Genomic DNA, 12,674 nt, shown 5'->3' with positions numbered 1-12,674 from the left:
CTGGAGCATCCTTTAGTTAAGACTGCATCAAGTAGCAGCCTGTGTTATCCGAAGCAGCATAACATAACAGGTTTAAGCTCAGAGAGACTCATCCAAGACTCCTCAGGATGAAGTGATTGTGATTCTGACTGTTGGACATTTCATACAACCATTTTAAAAGCTTCACATCACTTGAACCTCAAACAATACACAAACTGGAGAAATCACGTATTAAGTTAAATGAAGATCTAGGATATGGAAATTTACAGTTATCTATAAAGTCTAATCTATATGATGGGCCCATGTAATACCCCAGTAGGCTATCCTTAGACAGCCCCTTCCAAACCCACCACCACGACCATCTAGAAGGCCAAGGGCAGCAGATAACTGGGAACACCACCACCAGGAGTTTCCCTCCAAGTCACACACTATCCTGACTTGAAAATATATCGCCGTTCCTCCACTGTCGTTGGGTGAAAATCTTGGAATGCCCTCCCTAACAGCACTGTGGGTGTACCTGCACCACATGGACTGCAACAGTTTCAGAAGGCAGCTCAGCACCATCTTCTGAAGGGCAACTAAGGATGCACAATAAATACTGGTCTAGCCAGCGACACCCATATCCCATAAGTTAATTAATAAAAAATTACAGCAGCAAGCTATGCAACAATGTAATAGGTTTGTACCAATGATTCATCACAAGATGGCTGCCCACGGGAGGCTCTGAGTTAAATGGCATTGCCCATTGCGATTCAATGTAATCGACCTCACATTGCTTATGTTCCCATCAGGAGCCTGGCTCAGAATCCTACAAGAGATTGTTTGTTTCCCTTTCAGCTGAAAAGCTCGCGATAGAGGGCTCAAGAACAAACAGACTAAAAAGGCGACATGTACAAGTGGGGGAGTGGGAGGGGGGGGGGGGGTAGAACTTACCCTTTCCTTCTGGTCTGAAGGATTCAAAAAATATTCACTCAGAGGAATGAAGTAGTCTTCTAGCTGCCCAATTAGCAGAATCAGGATCACCCCATTGGAAAACTGGTAAATAAATAGAGCAATGGACAGAAGATCAATTGGTCTATTTTCAGATATGAACATTTAACTAATGATTGGATGCAACAACATTCTTCTCCCGAGTAGAAATAGGCATTCAGCAGGCTTTTGCCAACACGGTCTCCAACACTGCATTGGTAACAAATGTATAAGAGAGTGGGATAATAAACTAAATTCAAATTACTTACTGAAATCAATCACTCTGTAAATTGGATCATCCGACAGACTTGTTACTATTCTATGTTTGTTTTTTATTTCAAAACTTTGCAGTGTGAATGATTTGATTAGGTTCACAGTGGGAGGATGGTGTTAACGGTTATAGATCATAGAATCATTCAATCCCTACACTGCAGAAGGAGGTCATTCAGTCCATCGAGTCTGCACCGACCCTCCGAAAGAGCACCCTGCCCAGGTCCACTGCCCCCCGCTCCCCCCACCCCCAACCCACCCTATCCTTGTAACCCCGTAACCTAAACTGCACATCCCTGCATACTAAGGCCCAATTTAGCATGGCCAAAATAGTGATGTGCTTCCACAGACACCGTGACGTCTGTGCACCACACTCAAGGTCGAAACAGTTGTGCTTGGCATTTACTTCCTAATTATACAACACTGAAAGTATGGCTTTAGTAAAACACTGCAACATCTATTGTCTGTGGGGGCGAAACCCACGCAGACACGGGGGGAATGTGCAAACTCCACACGGACAGTGATCCAGAGCCAGGATGAACCTGGGACCTTGGCGCCGTGAGGCAGCAGTGGTAACCACTGCTGCCCCAAGGATGAGGTTTCACCTGTCTTCTCAAGTGGTTGTAAAATTCCCGTGGCACTATTTCAAAAAGGAACGGAGGAGTTCTCCTCCGTGTCCTTGTCAATATTTGTCCCTCAACCTAAGTCACTAAAGGCAATCTGGCATTATTATATTGCTGTTTGAGGGGGCTTGCTATGCTGTGCAAATTGGCTGTGTTTCCAAAGGTTGTTCATTGGCTGGAAAATGCTTTGGGAAGTCCTGAAGCCACAACGGGATGCTATACAAATGCAACACTTTCTTCATACTTTGTGTTCAAATGAGGAACCTGAGAGAATTCCATTTTATTGTTCTAATCAATCAGCTGGAATTCAAAGTGATTCCACTTTGTCAGGGAGTACTGTTAAAAGACAGTCACAAATCAGAATAATACTGTGCACAATTAAGCCTTTGGGGAGATCTGCAATCTGTCTCATTACTGTGATAGGTCACAGCTAATTATTAGAATGATTACTTGCGGGGAATATCTCAGTTCTCCTCCTGAGCCAGCGCAGGTGGATGGGGCGTTTCCAGGTGGCTGCATTTCAGGCCCCAAACCAGAGGCAGGCATGCATACCACAGCATTGCATGCTCCGAGCCATCAGAGCATACTTTCTCCCAGCCGTTTATGCCTGGAAAAGGTCAGGAACTCAAGGCAGGATCAGGATAAAAGGTGGGATGGGAGGTGCACAGAGTGAGGGGGCATGGTGTGTGTGGTGCGGAGGGTCTGGAATTCAGGGCTGGATAGGGAGGACACTGAAGGGCCTGGATCTACAATGGTTGGGGGTGAAAGGAGAAGGCATGGAACTTAATGGGAGGCAGAAGAGGGAGAAGAGTAGGTCTCGAAATCGGTGGGAGTAGGGGAAAGCGCTGGAAAAGTGAAAGTGTTTGGAACTCAGTCAGGGGCAGAGGAAGGAAGAGGCCAGGAAACCGGTAGGGGTGAGGGAAGAAGTAAATAAAGAGAGCCGAAATAAAACATATTGTACAATCCTGGAAGGGTGTAGAAATAAGAAGACATGGTGGTTAGTGTAAATAAGTTTCAAAAACTTGCAGGACAAGTAGAAAAGGTTGTTGAAAGGCTAATAGGACCATAAAAACATAAGGAATGGAGCAGTAGATGACCATATGTCTCCTTGAGCCCGCTCCACCACTGAGCCAGCTCCACCACTGAGCCCGCTCCACCATTCAGCCGGCTCCACCACTGAGCCCGCTCCACCACTGAGCCCGCTCCACCATTGAGCCCGCTCCACCACTGAGCCCGCTCCACCACTGAGCCCGCTGATCCATGGAGCCCGCTCCACCACTGAGCCCGCTCCACCACTGAGCCCGCTCCACCACTGAACCCGCTCCACCACTGAGCCCGCTCCACCATGGAGCCCGGTCAAACATTGAACCCGCTCCACCATGGAGCCCGCTCCACCATGGAGCCCGCTCCACCATGGAGCCCGCTCCACCATGGAGCCCGCTCCACCATGGAGCCCGCTCCACCATGGAGCCCGCTCCACCATGGAGCCCGCTCCACCATTGAGCCCGACCCATCATTGAGCCTGCTCCATCATTGAGCCCGCTCCACCACTGATCCCGCTCCACCACTGATCCCGCTCCACCACTGAGCCCGCTCCACCATTGAGTCCGCTCCACCACTGAGCCCGCTCCACCACGGAGCCCGCTCCACCACGGAGCCCGCTCCACCACGGAGCCCGCTCCACCACTGAGCCTGCTCCATCACTGAGCCCGCTCCATCACTGAGCCCGCTCCACCATGCAGCCTGCTCCACCATTGAGCCCGCTCCACCACGGAGCCCGCTCCACCACTGAGCCTGCTCCACCACTGAGCCAGCTCCATCACTGAGCCCGCTCCACCACTGAGCCTGCTCCACCACTGAGCCCGCTCCACCACTGAGCCCGCTCCACCACTGAGCCCGCTCCATCACTGAGCCCGCTCCATCACTGAGCCCGCTCCACCACTGAGCCCGCTCCACCATTGAGCCCGCTCCACCACGGAGCCCGCTCCACCACGGAACCCGCTCCACCACTGAGCCCGCTCCACCATTGAGTCCGCTCCACCACTGAGCCTGCTCCACCATTGAGCCCGCTCCACCATGGAGCCCGCTCCACCATGGAAGCCGCTCCACCATGGAGGCCGCTCCACCATGGAGCCCGCTCCACCACGGAGCCCGCTCCACCACGGAGCCCGCTCCACCACGGAGCCCGCTCCACCATTGATCCCGCTCCACCACTGAGCCCGCTCCACCACTGAGCCCGCTCCACCATTGAGTCCGCTCCACCACTGAGCCCGCTCCACCACGGAGCCCGCTCCACCACGGAACCCGCTCCACCATTGAGCCCGCTCCACCATGGAGCCCGCTCCACCATGGAGCCCGCTCGACCATTGAGCCCGCTCGACCATTGAGCCCGCTGCTCCATTGATCCCGCTCCACCATGGAGCCCGCTCCACCACTGAGCCCGCTCCACCATTGAGCCCGCTCCACCATGGAGCCCGCTCCACCATGGAGCCCGCTCCACCATGGAGCCCGCTCCTCAATGGAGCCCGCTCCACCACTGAGCCCGCTCCACCACTGAGCCCGCTCCACCACTGAGCCCGCTCCACCACTGAGCCCGCTCCACCATTGAGCCCGCTGCTCCACTGAGCCCGCTCCACCACTGAGCCCGCTCCACCACTGAGCCCGCTCCACCACTGAGCCCGCTCCACCACTGAGCCCGCTCCACCACTGAGCCAGCTCCACCACTGAGCCCACTCCACCATTGAGCCCACTCCACCATTGAGCCCACTCCACCACTGAGCCCACTCCACCACTGAGCCCACTCCACCACTGAGCCCACTCCACCACTGAGCCCACTCCACCATTGAGCCCACTCCACCATTGAGCCCGCTCCACCATTGAGCCTGCTCCACCACTGATCCCGCTCCACCACTGAGCCCGCTCCATCATTGAGCCTGCTCCATCATTGAGCCCGCTCCACCACTGAGCCCGCTCCACCACTGAGCCCGCTCCACCACTGAGCCCGCTCCACCATTGAGCCCGCTCCACCACTGAGCCCGCTCCACCATTGAGCCCGCTCCACCACTGAGCCCGCTCCACCATTGAGCCCGCTCCACCACTGAGCCTGCTCCTCCATTGAGCCCGCTCCACCTCTGAGCCCGCTCCACCACTGAGCCCGCTCCACCACTGAGCCCGCTCCACACTGAGCCCGCTCCACACTGAGCCCGCTCCACCATGGAGCCCGCTCCTCCATTGATCCCGCTCCACCATTGATCCCGCTCCATCATGGAGCCCGCTCCTCCATTGATCCCGCTCCTCCATTGATCCCGCTCCACCATTGATCCCGCTCCATCATGGAGCCCGCTCCTCCATTGATCCCGCTCCATCATGGAGCCCGCTGCTCCATTGAGCCCGCTCCTCCATTGATCCCGCTCCTCCATTGAGCCCGCTCCATCATTGAGCCTGCTCCACCACTGAGCCCGACCCCACCATTGAGTCCGCCCCACCATTGAGCCCGCTGCTCCACTGAGCCCGCTCCACCACTGAGCCCGCTCCACCACTGAGCCCGCTGCTCCATTGATCCGGCTCCACCATTGATCCCGCTCCATCATGGAGCCCGCTCCTCCATTGATCCCGCTCCTCCATTGATCCCGCTCCACCATTGATCCCGCTCCATCATGGAGCCCGCTCCTCCATTGATCCCGCTCCATCATGGAGCCCGCTCCTCCATTGATCCCGCTCCTCCATTGAGCCCGCTCCACCATTGAGCCCGCTCCACTACTGAGCCTGCTCCATCATTGAGCCTGCTCCACCACTGAGCCCGACCCCACCATTGAGTCCGCCCCACCATTGAGCCCGCTGCTCCACTGAGCCCGCTCCACCACTGAGCCCGCTCCACACTGAGCCCGCTGCTCCATTGATCCCGCTCCACCATTGATCCCGCTCCATCATGGAGCCCGCTCCTCCATTGATCCCGCTCCTCCATTGATCCCGCTCCACCATTGATCCCGCTCCATCATGGAGCCCGCTCCTCCATTGATCCCGCTCCATCATGGAGCCCGCTGCTCCATTGATCCCACTCCTCCATTGATCCCGCTGCTCCATTGAGCCCGCTCCTCCATTGATCCCGCTCCTCCATTGAGCCCGCTCCACCATTGAGCCCGCTCCACTACTGAGCCTGCTCCATCATTGAGCCTGCTCCACCACTGAGCCCGACCCCACCATTGAGCCCGCCCCACCATTGAGCCCGCTGCTCCACTGAGCCCGCTCCACCACTGAGCCCGCTCCACACTGAGCCCGCTCCACCACTGAGCCCGCTGCTCCATTGATCCCGCTCCACCATGGAGCCCGCTCCACCATTGATCCCGCTCCACCATTGATCCCGCTCCACCACTGAGCCCGCTCCACCATTGATCCCGCTCCACCATGGAGCCCGCTCCTCCATTGAGCCCGCTCCACCACTGAGCCCGCTCCACCATTGAGCCCGCTCCACCATGGAGCCCGCTCCACCATGGAGCCCGCTCCACTACTGAGCCTGCTCCATCATTGAGCCCGCTCCACCATTGAGCCTGCTCCACCATTGAGCCCGCTCCACCACTGAGCCCGCTCCACCACTGAGCCCGCTCCACCACTGAGCCCGCTCCACCATTGAGCCCGCTCCTCCACTGAGCCCGCTCCACCACTGAGCCCGCTGCTCCATTGAGCCCGACCCACCATTGAGCCCGCTCCACCATTGAGCCCGCTCCACCATTGAGCCCGCTCCACCATTGAGCCCGCTCCATCATTGAGCCCGCTCCACCATTGAGCCCGCTCCACCATGTAGCCTGCTCCACCACTGAGCCCGCTCCACCACTGAGCCCGCTCCATCATTGTGCCCGCTCCACCATTGAGCCCGCTCCACCATGGAGCCTGCTCCACCATTGAGCCCGCTCCACCACTGAGCCCGCTCCATCATTGAGCCCGCTCCACCATTGAGCCCGTTCCACCATTGAGCCCGTTCCACCATTGAGCCCGCTCCACCATTGAGCCCGCTCCACCATGGAGCCTGCTCCACCATTGAGCCCGCTCCACCATGGAGCCCGCTCCACCACTGAGCCCGCTCCACCATTGAGCCCGCTCCACCATTGAGCCCGTTCCACCATTGAGCCCGTTCCAACATTGAGCCCGCTCCACCATGGAGCCCGCTCCACCACTGAGCCCGCTCCACCATTGAGCCCGCTCCACCATTGAGCCCGCTCCACCATTGAACATCCCCCACCATTGTGCCTGCTCCACCATTGAGCCCGCTCCACCACTGAGCCCGCTCCATCATTCAATACAATCATGGCTGACCTTCTGCCTTAACTCCTCCTTCCTACCTGCTCTACATATCCATCAATCTCTTGGCTTTATTAATAGAAGCATACAGTGCAAATACACAGAAGTTACGCTTCGCCTTTGTGAACACTAGTTGGATATCAGCTGGGTTACTGCAGCCAATTTTGGGCACGGCACTTTAGGGAGGATGTCAAGGCCTCAGAAAGGTGAAAAGGCATTTTACTAGCCTGCTAGCAGTGCTCAGAGACCCCAATTGTGTGGAAAGTATAGAGGAGGTTATTCTTAAAATGAGCGTATTCTGCATTCATAGGACATACTGGGCAGAAGGAGGCCATTCGGCCCATCGCGTATGCACCGACCCACTTATGCCCTCACTTCCACCCTATCCCCATAATCCAATAACCCCTCCTAACCTTTTCTTTAGTCACTAAGGGTAATTTATCATGGCCAATCCACCTAACCTGCATGTCTTTGGACTTGGGAGGAAACCCACGCAGACACGGGGAGAACGTGCAGACTCCGCACAGACAGTGACCCAGCGGGGCATCGAACCTGGGATCCTGGTGCTGTAAAGCCACAGTGGTATCTACTTGTGCTACTGTGCTGCCTACATGGTGATTCCTATCTAATAGATTCCTATTTGCCAGATTCAACTATTCCAATGCTCTCCTTCTCAGCCTCCTACCCTCCCAATGAACCTGAACTCATCTAAAACTCTGCTACATGTACCCCAACTCTCAGCAAGTCCCATTCACCCATGTTCATTGACCCACGGTGACTCCTGATCCACAAATTTTAAATTCTCCTTCTCATGTTGAAGCCTCTCCATCCTTCACCCGTTCCTATCTGAATCTTTTCCCATCTGAACTCAGCAATGTGGGCACTGTACATCTCTTAGCTCCGTACTGTGATGTTCTTCCTGCCTGTTTTGACATATCACCAATGTTCCCATGACTGAGGCTGCCCGCTAACTTCATTTTTGTGTCATTTGTGCTCAGTCTGTCTAGTGGAGATGCACAATAGTCTTACCAGAATTTGGCAAAGCGTCAGTCTCAGATAGGAAACTAGAGTATAACTCTTCAGTTTCAAAGTCCACTTCTCTCACAGAATTTTGAGCCTCTTATCCAAAAATAAAATGACAGGGCGTGGTTGGCACCAGCGCTCTGGCAGAGTGGAGCCTCTTAGAGCTGGGAATAGGCTCCAAACAGATCGAGGCGCCATCTTTAAAGGGCGCCGACCAGCGCTGCAGCCAAACTGCCCCCAGCCCACCACATATGTCTAGGGGGCTCAACCCCCTCAGACATTCATCGCTGGCAACCACCCCCTCCCTCTCAATCTCTGCTCTCCCTCCTGCCCACAACACATCAACCCAGCACCCCCATCCCCCATGGTGTCCCCATTTGGGTACACCCCTGGCACTGGTTAGCACTACCAAGTTGCCAACCTGTGCCGGGGCAGTGCCGGACACTGCCTGGGCATGTCCCCCTCACCCTTCCCGGGGCTATACATACCTCAGCATCCCCAGAGGGATCTCCTCAACAGCCTCACACATGGCCCGACCTGTAGTAAACCTTGCCGACGTCACGTCGCATCAGCAAGGTGTGAATATTTAATGAGGGGGGAATCATTCGGCAAGGGGACTGTTAATAAATGTTAATATTTTTAACTGTTATTAAAATGAACTTCACGCCCTGTGTGTGGTGTGAATTTCATGATGTCGCTGGCGAAGGGCAGAAAAATTGGGAAACGCAATCTCTCTGGCGAGACTTTCCGCCCTTGCCGTCAATTCAGTGGCCAACGAATGCGGCCTCAAGATTCAGATCTATATTGTGAGCAAACCATAATGGCGAAGATCTGAAATGGTTTTACAGCTTGAAAAGAAAACATCAATGAGTTTCTTTCGAAAAACAAATGAAATTTCTTTCAGCAACAATTCTGACAATGCAAAGTTACATCTGCCGAAATTAAATTATTATTTTCCTTCACCAGGGATCAACTGTGACAATTAAAATCAGTCAGGGATTGATTCACTTGCCCACTATTCTCTGTCACTAAACTGTCAGTTCTATCGACAGCACTAGGCATGCTCAATATCTGTCAATTAGATTTGAAGGGCAACCTTGGTTTACATTGAATGTATTATAATCTTTAGGAAAAGCCTTAGATTTTCCACACATTTGACTACGAATGGGTATAAAACTATCCTGGGATATCTAAAGGCAATATACAAACCTGTGTACTGAGGTCTTTCACAATCACACCTAAACCTCCCAGATGTTTGTTAGCGAAATGAAGCATTGCCTAAAAGAAGAAAAAAATAAGAATTTAACTCTGAGCCAACATGAATTTAGAGAGTCATAGTTATATAGAGCCATTATTACAGAGGAAGCCATTCAGCCCAATGTTATATTACTTGGTTTAAGTAATATATGTCATTACTAACTGTAGATGATGTTGAAGAACTTGAGTCTTTGGAGTAAACTGAAAGAATTTATTAAGTAACGATAAAACTAATAAATGAGTTTGACACTCCACTGAATTAACTCTAGCAATAAAGGAAGGATAAATATCTGTGCAAACTGTATCTGAGTTACATGTGATGTCTAGGCTGCGATCTTACTCTACTACACTGCTGCTATCTGATTACTCCTGCGTGGAAAGAGAGCTAGAGATTCTGGGAGCTCAGTTATATAGTGGGTTTTGTAATGCCCACTAATGGTAGTACCACAACTAGGTGTTGTGATTAACCCTTTAGTTACATGTCTGTCTGCATGTCATTACACACAACGGGTCCATGCCAATTCCTTTTAGAGCCATCTAGCCATTCCCTCCCCCGCTCCAACCATACAGTTCTGCAAATTTATTTTCCTCAAGTGTCCACTGAATTTCCTTTCAAAGTCGTTGAATTTTCTTCTATCACATCATATAAGTTTCAGTCACTGTGTAAAAAATTCTTCCTCACATTTCCCCTCCATTTGTTGCCCCAAAACTGAAATTTATGTTCCCTCATTTTGTACCATCAGCTAATTGAGACAGTTTTTTTAAAGGCTCCTTCTTTAAACCTATTATAATCTTGTATAGCACTATCAAATCTTCCATCAATCTACTTTGCTCCACAGAATAACATCCCAGCTTCTCCAACCTACCCTTGTAGCTAAAATCTCCCATTCCTGAGGTGATTCTCAAAATCTCCTTTGCACCCTCAAGCACGTTCCCACCCTTCCTAAAGTATGGTGACCAGAACTGGATACAGTTGTGGCCTATCCAAAGCTTTATAAAGGTTTAACATAATTTCCCAGCTTTTCTACTCAATACCAGTATTTATGAAGCCTAATATTGCATATGCTTTGTTAGTTGATCTCTCAATATAGTCCACTACCTTCAAAGATCTAGCTATGAGCCCCCAGGACCCCTTTGTCTCTGTACACTTTTAAAAACTGTGCTATTATGTCTATATTGCATCTCCCAAACATTCTACCAAAATCTAACACCTCTCGCTTCTCTGTAATAAATTCTATCTGCCACTTCTCCCAGCCTTTGGCCAGACCTCCTTGCTCTTGTACTCTACGACCCTATTAATAAAGCCTAGGATACAGTATGCTTTATTAATCGTGCTTTCAACATGCCCTGTCACTTTCAATGACTTATGCACATATACACACAGGTCCCTCTGCTCTTGCACCCCTCTTCAGAGCTGGATCCTTTATTTGTCATTGCCTTTCTATTTTCTTCCTACCAAAATGAATCTTGAGAGCAGTGGAGCAGACTACATCCCTGAAGGTGACCCAGTCTGCCGTAATGCATTGAGTGCCCATTTTCACTGTGAATCTCAAGTTTCTCTGAAAATGATTTCTTCATGACTGCCTGTTTGAGCCTTGAGACATTGAGACACTCCTGGACATTCAGGCACTGTAAACGTCTAGTGGGATAGATCTTTATGTTTAGCTCTGAAATGTTAAGACAGTGGTCAGTACAGCTTTCAGTGCTGTACACGGGCTGTGAGAGGTGCAATATCGAGGCTGAGGAAGATGGTTAAATAACTTGTAAATATTCACCACCTAAGCCCCCACATAAAGATCTTGGGTGAGTTACTAAAGGGCTGCTGCTATCTAGGGAACTGTAACAACTTGTATTGATATAGCCTCTGTAGCTTTAGTTATTCATGAGAAGGAACATGGGGAATTTGGAAAACATAAAAATAATGGCAAGCACCACAAGAAAGATAACGCAACTGGAAATTTAATACCTGCTGCACTATTTTCACTTTGTCAGGACCAAGTTTAAACAGATCACTGATGCCATCAGCTTCTAAAAATATAGACAGAGTACATAGCAAGATAATATTAATTCACAGCATGGAGTTCAAACCACGAGAAAACAAGTACTTGAGCTTTTAATTTGAAAGCATTTGGACTCAATTTCCACAAAACTGATTCAAGCATGCCAGAGACCCAGCAGTAAATCACAAATCTTAGTTTTTTAAACAAAGAATTCCTGACCTTGAAAGAAGTTATTTAAGTCAATTTCAAAATCTGAAAATGACATTGGAAACGGAATAAAGTAAAGAGGAATGCACACAACTGTTTAAATGTGCTCCAATTTAGTTATTTGTCTACATATACTCTCCCCTTGCCTGGATGAGTGAAGTTCAACATCATCCAGGACAAAGCAGCCCATTTGATTGGCACCCCTTCCACAAGCATTCACTCCTTCCACCACTGATGCACAGTGTCCTTAGACCAAGTCTCTTTAGACAGCACCTTCCAAACCTACTGCCACTACCATCTGGAAGGGTAAGGGTAGCAGATATCTGGGAACACCACCACCTGCAAGTTCCCCTCCAAGCCACCCTTGACTTGGAAATATATCACCGCTCCTTCACAATCCCTGGGTCAAAATCCTGGAACTCCCTCTGCGGGTGTACCTACACCACATGAACTGCAGCGGTTCAAGAAGGCTGCTCACCACCACCTTCACAAGGGCAATTGGGGATGGGCCACAAATGCTGGTCTAGCCAGAGAAGCCCACATCCCATGGTGAATAAAGAACTTGTGCAATCCAACACACAAAAAGGTTAAAATAATTCAGGGAATACCCAATATTTCACTAAATGTGTCACACAAACTAAAGAGAGACTGCTTTGATGCTGCTGAAGACTACAGGTATGTTCAGTCTGTAAGGACATGCAAGCCTATCCTGGTTCCACAGAGACCCAGGGGAATGTGTGTTTTTGCAGACCAACACTTCGATTTTCCCACAGTGCTGGGCTCGGTGCCGATCCTGTTGTGCCAGGTGCATAGCGGGAGATGCCCAAAACATCCTTAGTGCCGGGCGCAAAATCGTGCGTGAGTCACCCGACCTGCGGCACCTGCCGCGACCTGGATCACGTCCTTGCTGGGTGTGATCCAGGTAACTATATTTAAATGTGCCATTATGCTCATTAAATATGTGCAGCCAAGTTGAGGCCGCAGGCACCTGGCCCCCGGGAGTCACCGGCTGCATCGGCAAGGCCTCACCCGGGCATCACAATTGGACACC

The 12,674-nt window shown here is 51.4% G+C and overlaps 1 protein-coding gene across 1 annotated transcript in view; it reads right to left on the bottom strand.

Moving 5' to 3' along the window:
• The window catches only part of parvg (parvin, gamma), a 70,699-nt gene that overhangs the window by 15,185 nt on the left and 42,840 nt on the right, over positions 1-12,674 (bottom strand). Inside the window, exons 9-11 of the mRNA XM_072484526.1 lie at positions 11,383-11,444; positions 9,369-9,437; positions 913-1,014 (exon numbers count right to left, since the gene is read on the bottom strand). Coding sequence (XP_072340627.1) covers positions 913-1,014; positions 9,369-9,437; positions 11,383-11,444 — 233 coding nt within the window. The remainder of the gene's footprint in view (positions 1-912; positions 1,015-9,368; positions 9,438-11,382; positions 11,445-12,674) is intronic.

Source organism: Scyliorhinus torazame, chromosome 19 (assembly GCF_047496885.1).
Source record: "Scyliorhinus torazame isolate Kashiwa2021f chromosome 19, sScyTor2.1, whole genome shotgun sequence".
In the NCBI taxonomy this organism is placed as follows: Eukaryota; Metazoa; Chordata; class Chondrichthyes; order Carcharhiniformes; family Scyliorhinidae; genus Scyliorhinus; species Scyliorhinus torazame.
The sequence above is the reverse complement of the archived record's forward strand: the minus strand, read 5'-3'. Positions and strand labels throughout refer to the sequence as shown.